General features: G+C 40.1%; 1 protein-coding gene and 1 long non-coding RNA gene across 2 annotated transcripts in view; one reads left to right on the top strand and one right to left on the bottom strand.

The window, feature by feature from the left end:
* The window catches only part of HNRNPLL (heterogeneous nuclear ribonucleoprotein L like), a 39,845-nt gene that overhangs the window by 7,321 nt on the left and 13,758 nt on the right, over positions 1-18,766 (top strand). Inside the window, 8 exon segments of the mRNA XM_043512205.1 lie at positions 5,280-5,328; positions 5,331-5,397; positions 6,187-6,206; positions 6,209-6,423; positions 9,533-9,618; positions 11,842-11,938; positions 12,022-12,094; positions 16,368-16,439. Coding sequence (XP_043368140.1) covers positions 5,280-5,328; positions 5,331-5,397; positions 6,187-6,206; positions 6,209-6,423; positions 9,533-9,618; positions 11,842-11,938; positions 12,022-12,094; positions 16,368-16,439 — 679 coding nt within the window.
* LOC122459600 lies at positions 17,009-18,261 on the bottom strand. Its single transcript, XR_006280405.1, has 2 exons — positions 17,735-18,261; positions 17,009-17,691 (listed from the first exon to the last, which is right to left on the bottom strand). It is a non-coding gene; the product is annotated as an uncharacterized LOC122459600 (long non-coding RNA).

The raw sequence follows: 18,766 nt of genomic DNA, 5'->3' as shown, positions 1-18,766 counted from the left end.
TTTCTCCCTCAGCCTTTTATTGGTTAGGCTAAACAAGCCAAGCTCTTTGAGTCTCCTCTCAGAAGATAGGTTTTCCATTCCTCTGATCATTCTAGTGCCCTTCTCTGCACTTGTTCCAGTTTGAATTCATCTTTCTTAAACATGGCATGGGAGACCAGAACTGCACACAGTATTCCAGGTGAGGTCTCACCCGTGCCTTGTATAATGGTACTAACACTTCCTGTTCTCTGCTGGAAATATCTCACCTGATACATGCTAGGATTGCATTAGCCTTTTTCACGACTGCATCCATATTGGAGGCTCATATGACTATTCTCGACCAATACACCCAGGCCTTTCTCCTCCCTTGTCACTTCCGACTGATAAGACCCCAACTTATAGCAAAAATTCCTGTTTAGTCCCTAAGTGCATGACCTTGCAATGTGCACTATTAAATTTCATCCCATTTCTATCTCTGTAGTTTTCGTGGTCGTCCAGATCTTCTTGTATGATATTCCGGTCCTCTGTATTGGCAATACGTTCCAATTTTTTATCTGCAAATTTTATTAGCACACTCCCACTTTTTGTGCCAATGCAATTAATGAAAATGTTAAATAATATCGTTCCCAAGACCAATCCTGAGGAACTCCACTAGCAACCTCCCTCCAACTTTACAGGTTTCAGAGTAGCAGCCGTGTTAGTCTGTATTCGCAAAAAGAAAAGGAGTACTTGTGGCACCTTAGAGACTAACAAATTATTAGAGCATAAGCTTTCGTGAGCTACAGAAGTGAGCTGTAGCTCACGAAAGCTTATGCTCTAATAAATTTGTTAGTCTCTAAGGTGCCACAAGTACTCCTTTTCTTTTTTCCAACTTTACAGTTCACCTTTCAGCATGACCTGTTGTTGTCTCCCCTTTAACAAGTTCCTTATCCACCTTTCAATGCTCATATTAGTCTCCATCTTCTCCAATTTAACAAATAATTTCCCATGTGGAACTGTACTTAGTGCCTTACTGAAATCCAGATAGATTAGATCTACTGCATTTCCTTGTCTTAAAAAAAAAATCTTCTCAAAGTGAGATATCAGGTTGGTCTGGCACAAGCTAGCTACCTTTTGTAAACCATGTTTTATTTTATTCTGATTATCATTTACCTCTTGTTCCTAACTACTTTCTCTTTCAAAATTTGTTCCAAGATCTTGCATACAATTCAGGTCAAACTAACAGGCCTGTGGTTTCCCAGAACACTTTTTTCCCCTTTCTTAAAAATAGGTATTATATTGGTAATTCTCCAGTCATAGGGCATGACCCCCGAGTTTATGGATTCATTAAAAATCTTTGCTACTGGACTGCCAATTTCATGTGTCAGTTCCTTTAATATACTTAGATGCAGATTATCCAGGCCCCCTGATTTGGTCCCATAAAGCTGTTTTAGTAATTTCTACTTCCATATCCTCATTTCCAGTCAGTAGTTTAGGGACACCCAGAGCATGAGGTTGCATCCTTGACCATGCTGGCTAATAGCCATCGATGGACCTATCCTCCAGGAACTTATCTGAGTTTTGGGGGTTTTTTAGGTTGTTTTGGGTTTTTTGTTTTTTTTTTTAACCCAGTTATGTTTTGGCCTTCTCAACATCCCCTGGCAGCAGGTTCCACAGGTTGACTGTGCATTGTGTGAAGAAGTACTTCCTTATATTTCTTTTAAATCTGCTGTCCATTAATTTCATTGAGACACCCGGGTTCCTGTGTCTTATTCACTTTCTTCGCACAATTCATTATTTTATAGACGTCTTTCATATTCCGCCCTTAGTTGTTTCACTTCAAAGATGAACAGTCCCAGTCTTCATAATCTCTCCTTAGATGGAAGTGGTTCCGTACCCCTAATCATTTTTGTTGCCATTCTCTACTTTTTCCAATTCTAATGTATCTTTTTTGAGATGGGGCTTCCAGTACTACACTCCATATTTTAGGTGTACCATGGATTTACATTGTGGTATTATGATATTCCTGTCTTACTATCGATCCCTCTCCTAATGCTCCCTAACATTCTATTATCTTTTCTGACTGCCATTGCACATTGAGCAGATAAGCTATAAAAATATATTGGTATAGCTTATTCTTGTAGAGATACATTTTTAGCAGTAGAAAATTGTTGAGACCAGTCCTTACACCCGGGGTGTCATCTTGTAGTATCCTCATACTGCTTCCCATCAGTCTCTAAGGTGCCACAAGTACTCCTTTTCTTTCATCACATCTGTGCACATCTGATTGTCTGAACATTCGCAAGTGGGGCTGAATCAGGAGCTTTCAGGTGGTTGTCCTGTCAGCCTTAGAGGCTGCAAATCCTGCTAAACACCTCTTACACCCATGATAAGAGACTGAGGTTTTTGTTACCTCTTTCCCCAAGGAACTTCTGACAGTAATTATCCCTGAGCTGCTACAAGTACTGTGGCTTTCTGTTCTGTGGGTCCCTCCACATTTTATGCATGGGGATTCTTGAGCATTAATATGGCTTTTATTCCCCCTCCAACCTTCAGTTCCATCTGCAAGACGTTGTTCTTCCCGTGCGACACTGGATAAGGGGGAACTTGTGTTTTGGGAACCACTTGGGCTAACCAAAATAGGGATGTCTGCAGGAGATAACTTTGGCTGCCCTTAATCATTATCAGGCTGAATGAGGTGATGACTGGCTGGTCTCTGTGACACAGCTGGCCTTCTGAGCACGCTGATATAATTAGGCTTGGCAGAAACTGATGTTTATTTTTGACAGATAATGTTGATTATTTTTAAGCATTTTATTTTTATCTATTTTAAATTTTCACATTTGTGCAAACTTATGAGGTGTAGACAGTAATGACAGACATTGAGATTTTAAAAGTTAAAGCTTTATAACCCTTAAACACAAATTGCCAACATTTTGTGTTTAAAATATACAAAGTAAATCTCCTTAAATCAAAACTCTGAAAAATTGTCAAGTGGCATTTTTTTCCTTTGCCTATCTGTAATTTCAATTATTATCCATGGAAATATTTTTTCATTGGTTTTTGTGTACAGTGGTGCTGTCCATGACTGGAGTGGAACTAGATTTGCTACCAACCAGCAGGAGAGAACAGAATAAGAGGAAAATAGAAACTACTGTGTATTTCCCTTAACGCTCCACAATCTTTAAAAGCCTGCAGCTGAAAGCATAATAATCTTCTATTTAATTTTATAACTATTGCTTTAGACCTCAAAGATCTGAATTTAATTCAGGAAATTGTTGTAGTGATTTATGCAAATATGATTGGTGCTCTTCCCCACAACGGCCACCGCCACTCATCTTCAGAGAACACATATTGCAGTTTAAAACAATATAATCCTGAAAGTATCTACAACAATCTGCAACTAAAACTAAGATTACGAAGTATTTACTCACTGGCTGTCCAGAGTTTGCAAATTCTGAGGTTGCTTATAAGGATTTCAGTGTCAAAGCCATTTTCAGTTTGTAATTGCAGATATTGAGGACAGTAATGTTGGAAATATTACTAACGCCTCAAAAATCAGTTCTTCAAAGGGAAGAACTCTGGATTTAAAGAGAAATAACAAATCTTGCTTTAGCAAGAACGCATGTTCAATGTAGTTACTGCACACCTAAAAATAAGTATATAATCCACTGTAAACCCACATCTATTTTAAACTTGCAGCCAATGTCCTTGAATTTGCAGGCTCAAAAAACATTCTAGGAAGGGAAGATAAGGACTTCTTGAACTATAAGAAAGACAATCTTAGAAGCTAATTTATACAAAACTCTTTATTAATTACTTATTCTGAGGGGGCTTGAGGACCCCAGGTCAAGGCATCTACACCGTAGTTGGAAGACATTACACTTTTGCATGGATATATTTCCACAAAACAAACCTGGTTAAAATTATATTGTTTAACTTCACGTTGCACTAATCTGCAGTGTGGTAGGGATTGACCACAACAGCTGTTTGTGTCACAACTTATTTAGTATGCCTTTAATATCTAATTTTTCTTGCTATTTTTGGATCTTTCAATGTCTGTTCCCTCTTCAGTTTATTCATCTTTTCTGTCTTTGGACTGAATTTACCATCCTTGTTCTTATTTCAAGGATGCACAGGGAAAGATTAACTAAAAATTACCACCTGAGCTATTCAGTCATGCATAACATGGTGATAGTACTTAAAGGAAACCTGGATGTTTTTGTGCTAATGACCTGGCATACACAGTTCTCAGTGCAGGCCATTTGTGGGGGATGGTAGTGAAGGAATTGATTGAGTAATGAAATTCTTTGATAACATTAAGCTCTGAAAATCTTCATTGTGGGAGTTATGCTGTGTCATTGAGACACTGAATCTTTTTAAAAAACAATAGGGAGTCTTGAGGGACCTGAAAGACTAATCAAAGCTTATGCCCAAATAAATCTGTTAGTCTTTAAGATGCCACCGGACTCCCTGTGTTTTTGTGGATACAGACTAACATGGCTACCCCCTGATACTGAATCTTTTTAAAGTAGTTAATCACAGAGGTATGTACATATGCCCCTAGGATCAGAAAACAGGATATAAAATACATAAAAATTTGGGGATTATTTAAGTGCTGACTCCTTAGGTGTAATTCTGATTAAGTGCTGATGTAGCCCTCAGTGATGTGAGGAAAGTGCATAATCACATAAAATACAGGGCCTGAAGTCAATTAATTGTTTTTCTTCCTGTGTAGTGTGAGAAAATGCTGTTGAAACTCAGATCCTGTCTACAGTAGGAAAATGACCTACAGTGGTTCAGATTTCAGTAATGGATCTTCTCAGTCCCCCTTGTTCTCTCTGCGCATCACCAACAAAAATTGGCTTAAACTAGATTGGAAGAATATTAAAAAAAAAAAAAAGTTGTTCAGACTTATCTGTGCTTGCATCCAAATAATTTTCCTCCCCAGTTGAGGAGAGTATATTCCACAGTAGAAATCTTTTGTAATCTATGGTTCGCTTCTTTGTATAGACAAGGTCTTACTAATGCAGGTGACCAACGTGGAAACTGGAGTCTTGGTTAACTGGTTAATTTTTAAGGGAACCTCAATACCCAACTCAGCAACATGCTTGCTCTGACTGTGTGTGTGTGTGTGTGTGTGTGTGTGTGTGTGTGTGTGTGTGTGTGTGTGAGAGAGAGAGAGAGAGAAACCGATTTGTTAGATCTTGTGGATGGAGGCACTTTTGCTGGGAGGAGGTCAGACATTTATTTACACATGGTTAATTATAGCTGTGTTTTAAGTTCTGGAATAAACTAAAAAAATTTTGTGCTTTTGTTAGGATGTGGGTGGAAGTCATCACAAAGTTTCTGTTTCTCCTGTTGTCCATGTCCGGGAGCCTGTGAATCAGTCGTAGAAGCGGACCTTGTGGAGGCTCTTGAAAAATTTGGAACCATATGGTATGTTGACTGTAGTAAAACCATGTCTCTGGTGGCTCAAGGCAGGTTGGGAGCTTTGGTGGTAAGACTGATTGATTTTGAGAACAAAGCTAAATGATTTGCTAGACTTGTAATGACATCCCTAATCTCAAAATGGCCATTTTTATCAATAATTAAGTCACTAGCACAGGAATACTGAACTTCTTGGCAATGTCTCTAACTGCGGGCATGGTACTTTCTAAACACAAGATGGCTAATCAAGTAAAGTCTTGTTACTGTACTTTCAACGCTGCATGTCTGCAGTCAGACTTTCAATAGTTAACTATAAGAATAGTTATGCTAAAGTTATAGGTTTCTTGCACTCCGATACTGTGTCAAAGCTTTGATCTCTTTTTGCATTTTCACTTGACCATCCATGACCTTTTACTAGCTATAGTTTAAAACATTTGTTTGGAAGTAAAATCTTCAGCTAGTTATAGTTCTAGCAGGGCTAGTATATGATTCCTGTCAGCTAGTTGTGAACATTACAAGCGTTAGTAGGTTAATATTTAACTCTTTATATTCTGAAACACTGCTTGTTGCTATCTAACTTACTGATAAATTGTTTAACTTTTTTGTAAAAATGTACTTTATAATTATAGTTACATGACTTGATTTAGGAAATGGAATGAAAGTTACTAACTTATGAATGGAGACCAGCTGTCTTACACTAGGGAATTTTTTTTAAAATTATCGTTGTTCCATTATGACAAGCGATCTTAAGAAAAAGCATATCAGGAGAACTTTATTCTGTGTTTTTCTACTGATCAGCTATGTCATGATGATGCCATTTAACGCCAGGCTTTGGTGGAATTTGAAAACATAGAAAGTGCCAAGAAGTGTGTGACATTTGCAGCAGATGAGCCAGTGTATATTGCTGGACAACAAGCTTTTTTCAACTATTCTACAAGCAAAAGGATCACTCGGCCAGGGAACACGGATGATCCATCAGGTGGAAACAAAGTTCTCCTATTATCAATTCAAAATCCTCTCTATCCAATTACAGTGGTATGTTTCTTTAAAATTTTTTTAAAAACCTCTCAACTTCACTTCTAGCGTATACCCTTTATTATTATAATTATGTAATGTGAGTCAGAAGAATTATGGGTATCCATTCAAGCTTTCTAATATGCAGTCAGTTTTGGTGTATTTTTTTGTTACAACAATGAATTCAAGTTAAGCATGTACATATCAGACTTCTCCAGAGATGCAACCAGTACTTAGGATGCATCTATTTGTATGAAGGTACAGTTTATAAGACCCTGATCTGTATATCCAAAACATTGGTTATGCTTGCAGAAAGTAAAACAATCTGATTTACAGGTTTGACTAATTGGAGTCAGGAGTATTTGGCACTCCTTTTTCATCTATATTTTTTTTTCATTGATAACCTTGCCCTTTTCCCCTAAAACTAGCTGTCTCTTGCTTGTGCTCTCATAAAACTTGCTAGCAGTTAATATGCTCTAAGTAAATAGTACATTTTTAGTAATATTTGCTCAAGGCAACTATTAATATTCTATCAGAGCAAGTTAGTATGAGCGGAAAACAGTCCAACAGAACTCTCTCAATCACAAATATTCCTAATGGCTTAAAAGCTGAATGACATTCCCCTTCTTATAGCAATACTTTTTTGGAATGTCTTTCAGAAACTATGTAGCAACTTAATATTTCAAAATTCTGGCCACTGAACCCTTCAGACATTGCATAACACTTTTGAAGAAAGATGGGATGGGCACAGCTATTATGCAATATCTTTGAAGACTTCTGTTCTGTGAGCTCTACACTTAACCCTAGCAGGCAGTCTACTAAAATCATAAGAACAGCCACACTGGGTCAGATCAGTGGTCTGTCTATCCCAGTATCCTGTCTTCCGACAATGGCCAATGCCATATGCTTCAGAAGCAATCATAGAGCGATCTATCAATGATTACTAAAACTTAATTTAAAAGTTACAACTACTTGAACATATATCAGACATTTATAGTCAAGTGTATTATTCTAAAAAAATCCCACTTTCTCTTTATTCCCATTACAGGGTATGAGAATCTGGAGTCTTGACCATGGGTGTTTTCTCGCTATTTAACTGGCTTATTTTCTAGCCATCAGTTGATCTGCTAGGTTAGAAACCAAGGCAACAGATTGTCTGGGTTTGTGATGTCACAATGTGTCATTGCATAAAACATCCCTCTTTACTTTGATACTTTGACATGTTGTATATTGCACTGGCCTGGGTACAGCTTCTCATGCAAAGAATAGTGAAAATACAAGGCACTCTCTTATTTGAATCTTTCCCCATTTCTGGAGATGAATCAAGTCCTTTTCATCATTCATCACTACTATCAAAGGTTGGGGCTGAAAATGGGGCTTTTATAAATTATGAATTAAACTTTGAATGCCATGTGCTAGAGCACTACAAAAACATAATTCTTGCAGTCAAAGGCTTTCTCTGCATCCAGTGATAGGACAGGAGAGTCACCTGCAAGTACTTTGGTTTGGGTGAATAAATTTATTACTATTATTATCATAGTGCCTCGGAGCCCTATTCATGGACCAGGACCCCAGACCCTTTGTGCTAAGTGCTGTACAAACCCAGAACAAAAATATGCTCCGTGTCCCAAGAGCTTACGATCCAAGTATAAAACAAGAGACTACGGGGGCAGGGGGAGTTCAAGGAAACAGTGAATCTGGCGGGCAGAGGACTCAACAGACCAACAGCCTAACCATGGTCAGTTTTTTATGGACATCACAGCAGAGGAGAGTTTTGAAGAAGGAATAATGAGTTAATTTTGCAGGTGTTTATAGGGAGCTCCTCCTGGACATTAGGGGCAGCATGGGAGAAAGCATGAAGGTGCTTGTTTGAAATTTTAATGAGGGGCTGATCAGGAATGGAAGTTGACATCTCAACAGCAAATGAGAGATGACAGAATGGGATAGACTGTAAAGAGCCTTGAAAGTGAAGGCAAGTATCTTATGTTTGATGTGATAGAGAAGGAGGAGCCAGTGGAGGGATGTGAAAAGGGATGGCACAGTCAAAACAATAGCTAGGAAAATCTTTCCAGAAGTATTCTGAATAGATGTCAAAAGGGCTAGGTTGCATTTGTCAAGGCCAGAGAGAAGGAGGTTTGCAGCCATCAAGATGAGAGTTTTAGCTGTGTGAATGGATAAGTAAGGCCATATTTTAGAGATGAAATGTATAAAGAATTGGCATGATTGAGACACAGGCTGGATGTGAGGGACCTAGAGAGAAGTCTGTGGTGAACATGAGGCACAGGCTATGTGCCTGAGTGGCAGGCCAGGATGGTGGTGGTGTCCACAATGATTGAGAAAGGAGGTAGTGAGGATGGCATTTGGGATTGGGATTAGGAGTTTAGAATTAGCCATGTTGAGTTTAAACTGATGTCTGTGTCTCCATTAGGAAATATTAGAAAGTCAGGCTGAGATGAAATTGTAGTTTGCACAGAAGAAGGAAGATGAGGGGTAGAGAGAGAGATCCGAGTCATGAATTTGTTTGCAGATGATATTATCCAGAGATATGGCATAGAGAGAAAGGAGTTCTACTTTGTGGCCTGAGCTATATCCTGTAGTGAAGCCTAATACTTGTGTGAATGCTTTCTTTGTGATTCTTAACTTTTTGTATTGGCGAATCCTTTCACACAGCATGCCTCTGAGTGCGACACTCCCCTTATAAATTAAAAACAGGGATTTTAAATTTAAATTAATCTTAATTTAATTTAACGTGGGCGTGGGTGTTGACAGCTCGTGACCCCCTGTGGGTTTGCAACCCCCAGTTTGAGAACCCCTGGTTAAGAGGTTATGTATTTGTCTGCTTTCAATTTCTAAATCTTCCTTTGAGGGAGCTGACTGTTCTTGATTGTGATACAGCAATATAAGGAAAAATCATCATCTTTTAGATTAACATTTCTTAATATACATGTAAAGTAGCTATTATTTGATAAATAACTGGGCTTATCCTTCTTTGAGATTTAAATGCTGATATGGTGAAATTTACTCCATGTACATATGCATACACCTTGAAGTCCTGTAGAACATTTGTGACCTTCATAAAAAAAGTCAAACTTAAATGTCTCTTTAAATAACCTTCCTTCTTCATTTATAGGATGTCTTGTATACTGTGTGCAACCCTGTTGGGAAAGTGCAACGTATTGTTATATTCAAGAGAAATGGAATACAAGCAATGGTTGAATATCCTTTTATGAATACTGATGTTTGTATGTTCTCAGCTGCAGATGAGACTTAAGATGCATATATCAGTAAGATTTTACATTAATCTTGAGCTCTACACAATTTAGATTATTAGATTCAAGATGCTTTGTCATTTCCAGTGTATGCAGCAGATAAATCTGCACCAAAATATTACCACTTTTAAATCACATCTTTGTTCGTTGTTTTTATATTCTGTGCTAAAAGTGACCCCTAAGATGAATGTTACAGGCTAATCATTTTTGTGCATTTGGTAGCATATTGTGTAAAGTCAGTTTCATGGTTTTCCCCTTAAAAGACGCTTCAAACTGGATGGTCTGCTGTGCTGGGTGCTGCTGAATCTAGGCCGTCTGGCACATCAGACCACTGAGTACAGGGTTGTGGAGGAGGGGGACACCCTGACATAAGCCATCCCCTAGGTCTCTGCAGGCATTTTGTATGCTCTTGTGCTAGTCTCCAGAGAACTAAAATCTCAAAATATGTAAAGAATATGATTTTTTTCCCCCGTGTATTGAGCCTTGCATATCGCAGGGACACTTGTCTTGGAGGCTGACATGTCCACCACTGGGCAATGAAGTTAAAGCAAATTTCTCTTTAATCTTAGGCCACAAATACAGTGTCTGTTGTCAAAAATGTCCATTTGGGGTCTCTTGCTTGTCCATCTACAAACACAATGTTTGACTAACAAATCCAAACACAAGAAGTCTCTCTTAAACTTCTTTTCCCTGGTTCAGTGGTAGAATTTTCTTGGAAGTGATGGACTACTCGACTCTTTCCCTTTTTATATCCTCAGTTCCTTCCAAGCTAGGGTGATAATTCGTGTCTGTCCAGACCCTACCTTCCAGGCCTGGTTTTAGTAGTGCTAAGGGGAGATACCAACTCCAGCTTTCTTGTTCATGGGTTTAGTTTGAACCTTGTCCTTACTTACCATGGCACAGTTATTCGCCATATTTGTCGGTAACGTGCTACATCCACATACTCTGATTAGTGTGTAGTAAGCCTGATGTTTTAGGCTTGCCTATACAAACATTTAGTTTGCAGCAAGCTGGGGTGGAATCTACCCTGCAATAGCCTGTCACAGACTGCTTGTCTATGTGAACCCTGCTGACGTGCATTAACAAACTGTTAAGGTGCATAAGCAGGGTCCACAAGGGACAGTTGGTGTGTGGCAAGGTAGATTGACGCCTAGCTTGCCATAAATAACACGTTCATGGAGACAAGCTCTTAGAACAGGGGTGGGTAAACTATGGCCCGTGGGCAGGATCCGGGCCAACGGGGTTTGGATCCGACCCGCAGGATTGCCAGCCCTGCGTTGTCCCGGAAGCAGCCAGCACCACAGCCCCTAGGGGTGGGGGGAGGGCTCCGTGCGCTGCCCTCGCTTGCAGGCACACCCCCACCCCCCCCACACCCCGCAGCTCCCATTGGCTGGGAACAGGGAGCCGCTGCCAATAGGAGCTTTGGGGGCAGTACCCACAGGTGAGGGCAGCCTGCTGTCCCGTCAGTCCCCCACCCCCAGGGGCCACAGAGACATGGTGCCGGCCGCTTCTAGGAGTGGCGCTGGGCCAGGGCAAGCAGGGAACTTACCTTAGCCCCACTGCCACCCTGGAGCTGCTCCAGGTAAGCGGCTCTGGGCTGGAGCTCGCATCTGAACCCCTCCTGTACCCTGCACCCCAATCCCCTGCCCTGAGCCCCCTCCCACACCCCAATCCCCTACCCCAGCCCTACGTTCATGGCACTGCATGCAATTTCCCCACCCAGATGTGGCCCTCGGGCCAAAAAGTTTGCCCACCCCTGTCTTAGAATATCCGCTGACATGGCCACTTCCATTTTCACTCTGAGCTGTAGGGTGTCCACCATTTAGAAGATGGATAAGCTCTCAGCATGGAGAGACGTGTGTGAATAAACTAAGGCTTTCACTGAACCTGCATAGACTGTAAGCAGAATGAGTCTATGCTTAAATTATGAAACAGCTCAACCTGAGCTACAGACACTTCAAAGGCAGGTATCATATGGCTCGGGCTGCAGCTGAGAACTTGGACTGCCAGTGCTTTTCAGCAGTTTTAAACTAGTGTGTCTGTTTAGATCTCTTTTATTCCTAACAAAGTAACTGTAGGCTGCTCTAAAATCTCTTGGATTGCTTCATTATTTTGGAGAGGGGAAAACAAATCTTTATTTAAAAACAAAAAAATCCTTAACAAGATTTATGTTTGAATCTGTTCTCTGTGCTCAGAAGGCTAAAGCAGCACTCAATGGAGCAGATATATATGCAGGATGCTGTACACTAAAAATTGAATATGCAAGGGTAATGCTCAGATCTTCTCTATTAACAATTTTACTGATGAGGTGCATAAGTTCAAGACTTACTCTGTGTTTAAATTTTAACAGCCAACTCGACTTAATGTCATTAGAAACGACAATGATAGTTGGGACTACACTAAACCGTATCTGGGCAGACGAGGTAGGTTTTTATGTTATAGCTGTAAGTGTTTGACTGTGCTAATGACACTACTTTATACATGGTTAGCTTATGTAATGCAATAGTCATTTCAAACAAGCCGTTGCTGATGAAGGCTGTCTTGCAAAGGCCAACATGTAATCCAGGAACAAAGTAACATTGAACATTAGTGCCCCCTACTGGTGTACAATGAGCTATTTAGTGCAACAAGGAGCCCACACATGCAAGCATGTTCGCAGTACAAGGACTTGCATTTCTCCAAGCAGCTCTCACTCTTTGGAGGAGAGGAAACTGATACAGACTATTCCTTACAAACTACAAACTTGCACACTGCTTCTCTATGGAAAGGACTTTTTCCCCTATGTTGGACAAGGCATTAAGAAGGATAGAGGACTCCAGCAGGCTGACTCTACACTTCATCATGCACTACATCGGCATCAGCAAAAAGCCCTCTGAAAAAACTCAGACTTGCAATTCACCTTGTCTGCATACTACATGCACCACCACCACAAGTTTTTAAAGGAGGACACTTAAAGTACTTCAGATTTGCATGGGATGAATACCATGATAGACTGTACCCATTCTGTTCAAGTTTTTATGTATATTGGTCTTATTTCCCTTAATTATAATTGCAACATTTAAGAACCTCCATAAAATGGTAAATCCCAAATTTCTTGTTGATCTCATCTACATTGTTGTAATACTTTTATTTTATTCCTTGCTGTATTTAAGACAACTGCACTCAGTCTTTACAGTGTAAATTGTCTCATAGTAAGTAAACTGAAGGATTTATCTGTAGTTATCTGGGATTAATAATACAATATTAAACAAGCTCCCTCAGGAATATTAAATTTAAGTATTTGAAGCAAGGAGGTGCACACGTGGTGCATGTGTAACTTGTCTCTTAGGTTCTTAACTGTGAAAACTAGTCAGAGCTTACCGCTTTATAGTGAAAATATGACTAAAAATGTAAAAGACAAATTGCTGTGTAGCCTAACTTCTGTAAAGTATTTAAAGTATTTTCTTTTTGTAACTGTTCAGTGTTCAGTAATTTGTATACAATAATAGTTTTTCTATAATGTAATCTTTAGAAATCTAGGAGTGCATAACATGGAGGTGGAAACATAACATGTCTAACCAAGGTAGAGTATGTTCAAAGTCTGAAATATGAAAGCGAGGGCTTTGACTTCTCTCTGAGATGCACTCTCAAACTTAGATTTTTGTAGAAATGTTGGGTGTTATCAGTAGTGGTTTGGCTTGTAAAACTGTTGTATAATTAAAAATGCAGGTTTTGGATTTTCAAAATGAAGTTCTTGTAAAAGGTTAACAAGGGAGCTACAGTATTGGTTGATGATAGAATTTCAATATTTGAACCATAATTCAGAAACTCACTCTTAAGTAGTCAGGAAATATTAAAGAAAATTAAAATTGAGAAAAATGTTTAGAAACTGACAGCAAAGAAACTGCATCGATGAAAACACCTGAAAGATTAGGTGGATTGTCAGTTTCTTAACCATTGCAATTTATTACAGCTGCTTTTATGGCATCTAGTCTCAAATATGACAACCTTTATTTTATGTAATTATGTTACAAACAGATATGACTGTATGGACCAGGGGTTCCTCCAGGAAATGAGACAGTGGGAGATGAGAAACTTCTCTTCAGCATAACTCTAGCCTAAAAAATGCACAAATCTGTTTCTCACTCCTTTTTGAGTTCAGTTGCTTGAATATCTTTATCATCCACATATTGATACTACATCCCTTACACCATGTAAGTCAGGGGTTCTCAAACTGGGGGTCAGGACTCCTCAGGGAGTCGCAAGGTTATTACATGGGGGGTCGTAAGCTGTCGGCCTCCACCCCAAATCCCGCTTTGCCTCCAGCATTTATAATGGTGTTAAATATATAAAAAAGTGTTTTTAATGTATAAGGGGGATCGCACTCGGAGGCTTGGTATGTAAAAGCGGTCACCAGTACAAAAGTCTGAGAACCCCTGATGTAAGAGGAAAGGGAATTAGATCTGTACTATCCAGCTGTCCCTTTGTAGTGTTGTTTTTCTCTCTCTGTTGCACATATCCCTTGATCTAGAAAGTAATATAAAGGGGAGTACACAAATAGCTGAACTCTACTTCCCTGAGCTAGTTTTTATCCGGTGAAGCAGGCATATAGAGCAGTTACTGCCCATAACCAGCAATTTTGATCAAGTAACCCTGGCAATTATCCCAGCACTTCCTCTCTACGCTTCATGTAACATGCCAACTGTTCCACATGCACTCTTCAGGCCATTCCTCTTCCTGAAGTTCTGATGGCGCTACATGAACTTTGAACTTGATGTACCCAGACTGCAAGATTCTAGCTTCAGCAAACAAGATCTTATCCCCAGGGAACTTCATTCTGAGGCTTGCCTTGCCACTCTGTACTCCACAGCAATAAAAGTTCTCAAGAGGCATAGCATTTATTTCTTTGTTCCCTTGTAGGTTGAGGTACCTCCAGTCTCTTCTGAAATTCTCAGAAGACCTAGACTATTGTTTCAAAGCTAGCTTCTTTCATTTCAGCTTCTATTTCAGTTCCATCTAAACAGCATTTGAGCACCATTGTTGAAATCCTGGTCCCACCGAAGTCCATGAGAGTTTTGCCACTGCTTTCAGTGGAGCCAGGATTCCACCTCATGTCTGTCTGTTTTAGGGTACAGAGAACACATTTTCCTGCTTCTGTTCTTAAGAATGAACTATTTCTAGTCCTGTATGGTCACAAGGTCTTTTTTTTTTTCCTTCCTCCAAGAGTTTTCTCCACTTATACTGGCTTTCTAAGGAATATCTGCAAATCTGAGGGGAATATATACATGCAACTGAAGAATGTTGTCATCAGGTGACTGGTTGAAGAGAGATGTCTTTTCCTTCTGGCCAACAGGGGACTGACCCCTTTCACATTTGCCATTTGCTTCCTAGGCATTCCCTCTATTAAAGATAGAGCTCTTTAACAGCTAGCCACTGTAACAGTTAATCCGCATAGGTCCAAGAGAATAGAACCACAGGCTGAGATTTTAAACCTAAATTTTCATCTCTGCTCTCTGAAAGAGGTCTTATTTCAAAGGGGCTTTCTATAGGCCAGAGAGCTGTGTGGGAGCATTCCTCATCCTTCCTTGATTTTTATGGACAAGGTAATTATCTAGCTAGGAACCTATCCTCAATATCTTAGGTGGAAATCACACAATTTCTCATCTCCCATTGTATGCTATCATAGAGGTTAAGCTCAGCAATTCAGATTACTTGGGGAAAACTCTAATTGTAGTGGGCTGGAGAGTCAATTTCCATCATTCAGTCATATTTAAATATAATAATAATAATTATAGCAAACTTAAACATTTCACCACATCTTTGAATATGGCACTTCAAGAAGTCGTTTATTAACGAAACATTGTGAGAAATGTTCTTTAAAATTAACTGCTGCTTACCAAAAGTGGACTTGGGAGTTCACATTTTTCCAGTACGCAGCAGTCACTAATTAGAAATAACCCTTGTTGAAAGTGGTGCACTGCTTCCATCCAGTAATGTTAACCCCTTGCTTACCTTTAGATTGTTATACAAAACAGGTTTGCTCAAAGGACTGTCCATTGTTGAAGTGCATTATTCTGACATTTTACAGCAATTGAAATAGAACCTGTGATGCAGCATGAATATGCAGTAATGCACAATCCTTTCAGCACTCCCAGGAGGTGTTCATGTAAATATAGTGTACACATATGTAATGCTCTCTGTTTACTGATTGTGAAACCATGTAATACAGGTTGTTGTTGGCTTATGCTGAAACTTCTTGAAAGAAGCCCACTTTGAAAATGTTGCTGTTGAAGCTAATAGTAGGATTCAGGTACTGTCTTTCAAAAGTTCTGTATTTAAAACTTGTTTTAGGACATGCATAGGTGAACCCTACTCTAAAGTGTTACCTCTAGTAGTGTGTGATGTCGCTTTCGGAAAATTTTCAAGTAGTCCCATAAATTTAAAGTGTCTGTACCTTCTCTTTGGCAAAAAAAAAAAAAAAAAAAAAAAAAAAAAAACACACCTCAACTTAAGTGGAATATGTTAGGGAGACAGCTCTTCCTAATTTTGGTGTCCTCTGATGACCGCTTGTGTTTAAAAACTGATTTGAATGGGTAATTTTTTAAGTTAACCGTGAATCAAATTACTTTTTTCCACTTGTTAGATGAAACTAATATCTTAACTTGAGAATTATTGTACTTGTATGTTTGTTAAAACTGCTTTTTTCCTGTATATTAGACAGAGGGAAGGGCCGCCAGAGGCAAGCCATTTTGGGAGAACACCCTTCATCATTTAGACATGATGGCTATGGTAAGTTACATTGGGTGACAGGTGGTTCATGGCTTTTAGTTTTTTGTATGGTGGAATTACAGATATTTATAGGTTACAGGGTTTTCAGATTTCATGGCACCGTGACCCCTTCTGACAACAAAAATTACTTCACGACCCCAGGAGGGGGGACCGAAGCCTGAGCTTGTCCAAGCCCCACTGCCCTTCCGGGGGCCGAAGCCCAAGCCCAAGCCCCACCACTCCGGGCAAGGGGGGGGCAAAGCCGAAGTTCAAGTGCGTCAGCCACAGGCAAGAGGCCTGCAACCTGAGCACGGCCGCCCAGGGCTGAAGCCCTCAGACTTTGGCTTTGGCCCTAGGCAGTGGGGTTTGGGCTTCAGCAACAGACCCCAACAAGTCTAAGCCAGCCCTGGCAACCCCTTTCAGAAGGTTCCCAACTCACAGTTTGAGAACCGCTGGCATTGAAGTATGGTCTACATAATTTTATACCTCTCTAAGCTTCTTCAGTTTCAGTACTGCTGTTGCACAGGTGCCAGTGTCAATCCATGTGTTGTTCGTGATGCTTGTGATATGACGAAACCTGTTGTGTTTTGCACCTGGAACCCTTCTTTTAGGGAAAACTGTTGGGGTTTTTTTTTGTTGTTTTGATTTTGCTTCCCAGTTCAAATTTATTCCCTTGAACAATATCCTCTGTAAGTTGCCACCACACTAGACAGTGACAAGGGGATAAATATCTGCACCAAGATATTTTTTTTTTTTTTTTTTTAGACAGCACAGTACAGCTTAATAACTGATACCTGTACACGGTGTTTGTTACCTGAAATAGTTTCAGGAAAATCTTTGGAGCTTTTTGAGACTTGCATTCAAAGCTATTAGTTGCAGTTGTTGTTTCCCTTCTAATTATCCATCTTGTCGTTTTTCTGCAATTGGTAGTTTGTCATTAATACCTCTGGGGAAGAGCTCTGGAATTACTGCTATCGCTGTTACAAGGTTCAGTCAGCAAGTGACCTCAGTTCTATTAGGGTATCTAGTATTCTGTACCCCCAACATATGCAGTCCATCTTCATCATCTTTAGTGGTCTGAAGGCAGAGATCTTGCTTGGATTTCTGAAATGTTACATAAGTCTCACATGCAAGTTAAGTTTTTATTTATTTTTTTGGTCATCTTAATCCCCAGAAGTCAGTGTATTTTGTCTTGCTTTTTCCTATGCGGATGTATTATACAGTACAATACAGGTTAACTTTCTCCCAGTGACCTTCAAGCCTTGAATTCCCACTACTTATTTTCTCCCAGGGACCGTCAAGCCTTGAATTACCACTACTTCCATTTGGTCTTCACTGTTAGGGTGAGGAGAAAGGGATACAAACATGCCCACCCAACTTAGCTGAGTCCCCTTTCTCCTCTCAAAGAAAATTTTCCCACCCTTGGAAAACAAAGTCCTCTTCTAAGTTCATATGTGATTTTTTTGAACATTTTGCTCCTCTGGTTGCTGCTCTCAGTGGGCCAGACTGCAGGGTAGGCTCCTTGCATCATATCTCCTGCCTGGGAGAAAACTCAACTGTTCACAGACTTAGGCCATGTCTGCACAACAAACTTTTTATAAAGCCACCCTAGTATATCACTTGTGTGCATGCAAACTTGGCTCCTTGCGTTAGCACTGCACTTACTCACCAGGAGTGCTTGTGGCATTACACAGTGCAATGCACCATGGCTTGGTATCCCATTATGCAGCTCGCCATCTGCAGCACACTGTCTTTGTGAACTTCTGGCAATGCATGGTGGGGCAGAAACAAGTTAGCAGGCGTGATTGGGAGCAAGGGATCAACTGTCCAGCATGCACCTTTCTCATGATGTCATCTATGTCCCTGATTTTTCATGCCTTTTTAAAAATTTCCACGAATCTGTGTGGCCTTCCTCGCTGTCCACCATCTCTGACAGAAGCATGGAGCCTGCACAGCCCAGCACTTTATTGTCATGAGCATTGCAAGCAGAGGGTGCACAATTTTCTGGTATTTGCAGAGTCACAAGAAGGAACTGAATCATCAGGGAACAGAACGATTTCACAGAGGACAAGTTTCCATGAGACATAGCTAGCAAGAACCAGTTCATGGAGCAGCTGCAGGTGATGGAGTGTCACTTCTGGGCCCAAGAAAAAAGCATTGACTGTTGGGATCGCATCTTAATGCAGGTTTGGGATGATGAGCAGTGCGCAGACCTTTGGATCGCGAAGCCGTATTCCTTGGTCTGTGTCTGAGACTGCCCCGCCCCTCCACACAATGACACCCTGTGAGAGCTGCGCTGACAGTGAGAAACAAGTGGTAATTGGACTATGAAACTTGCAATGTGATTG

This window comes from Dermochelys coriacea, chromosome 3 (assembly GCF_009764565.3).
Source record: "Dermochelys coriacea isolate rDerCor1 chromosome 3, rDerCor1.pri.v4, whole genome shotgun sequence".
NCBI classification, from domain to species: domain Eukaryota; kingdom Metazoa; phylum Chordata; order Testudines; family Dermochelyidae; genus Dermochelys; species Dermochelys coriacea.
Note: the sequence above shows the minus strand (reverse complement) of the source record. Positions and strands in the feature narration are given on the sequence as shown.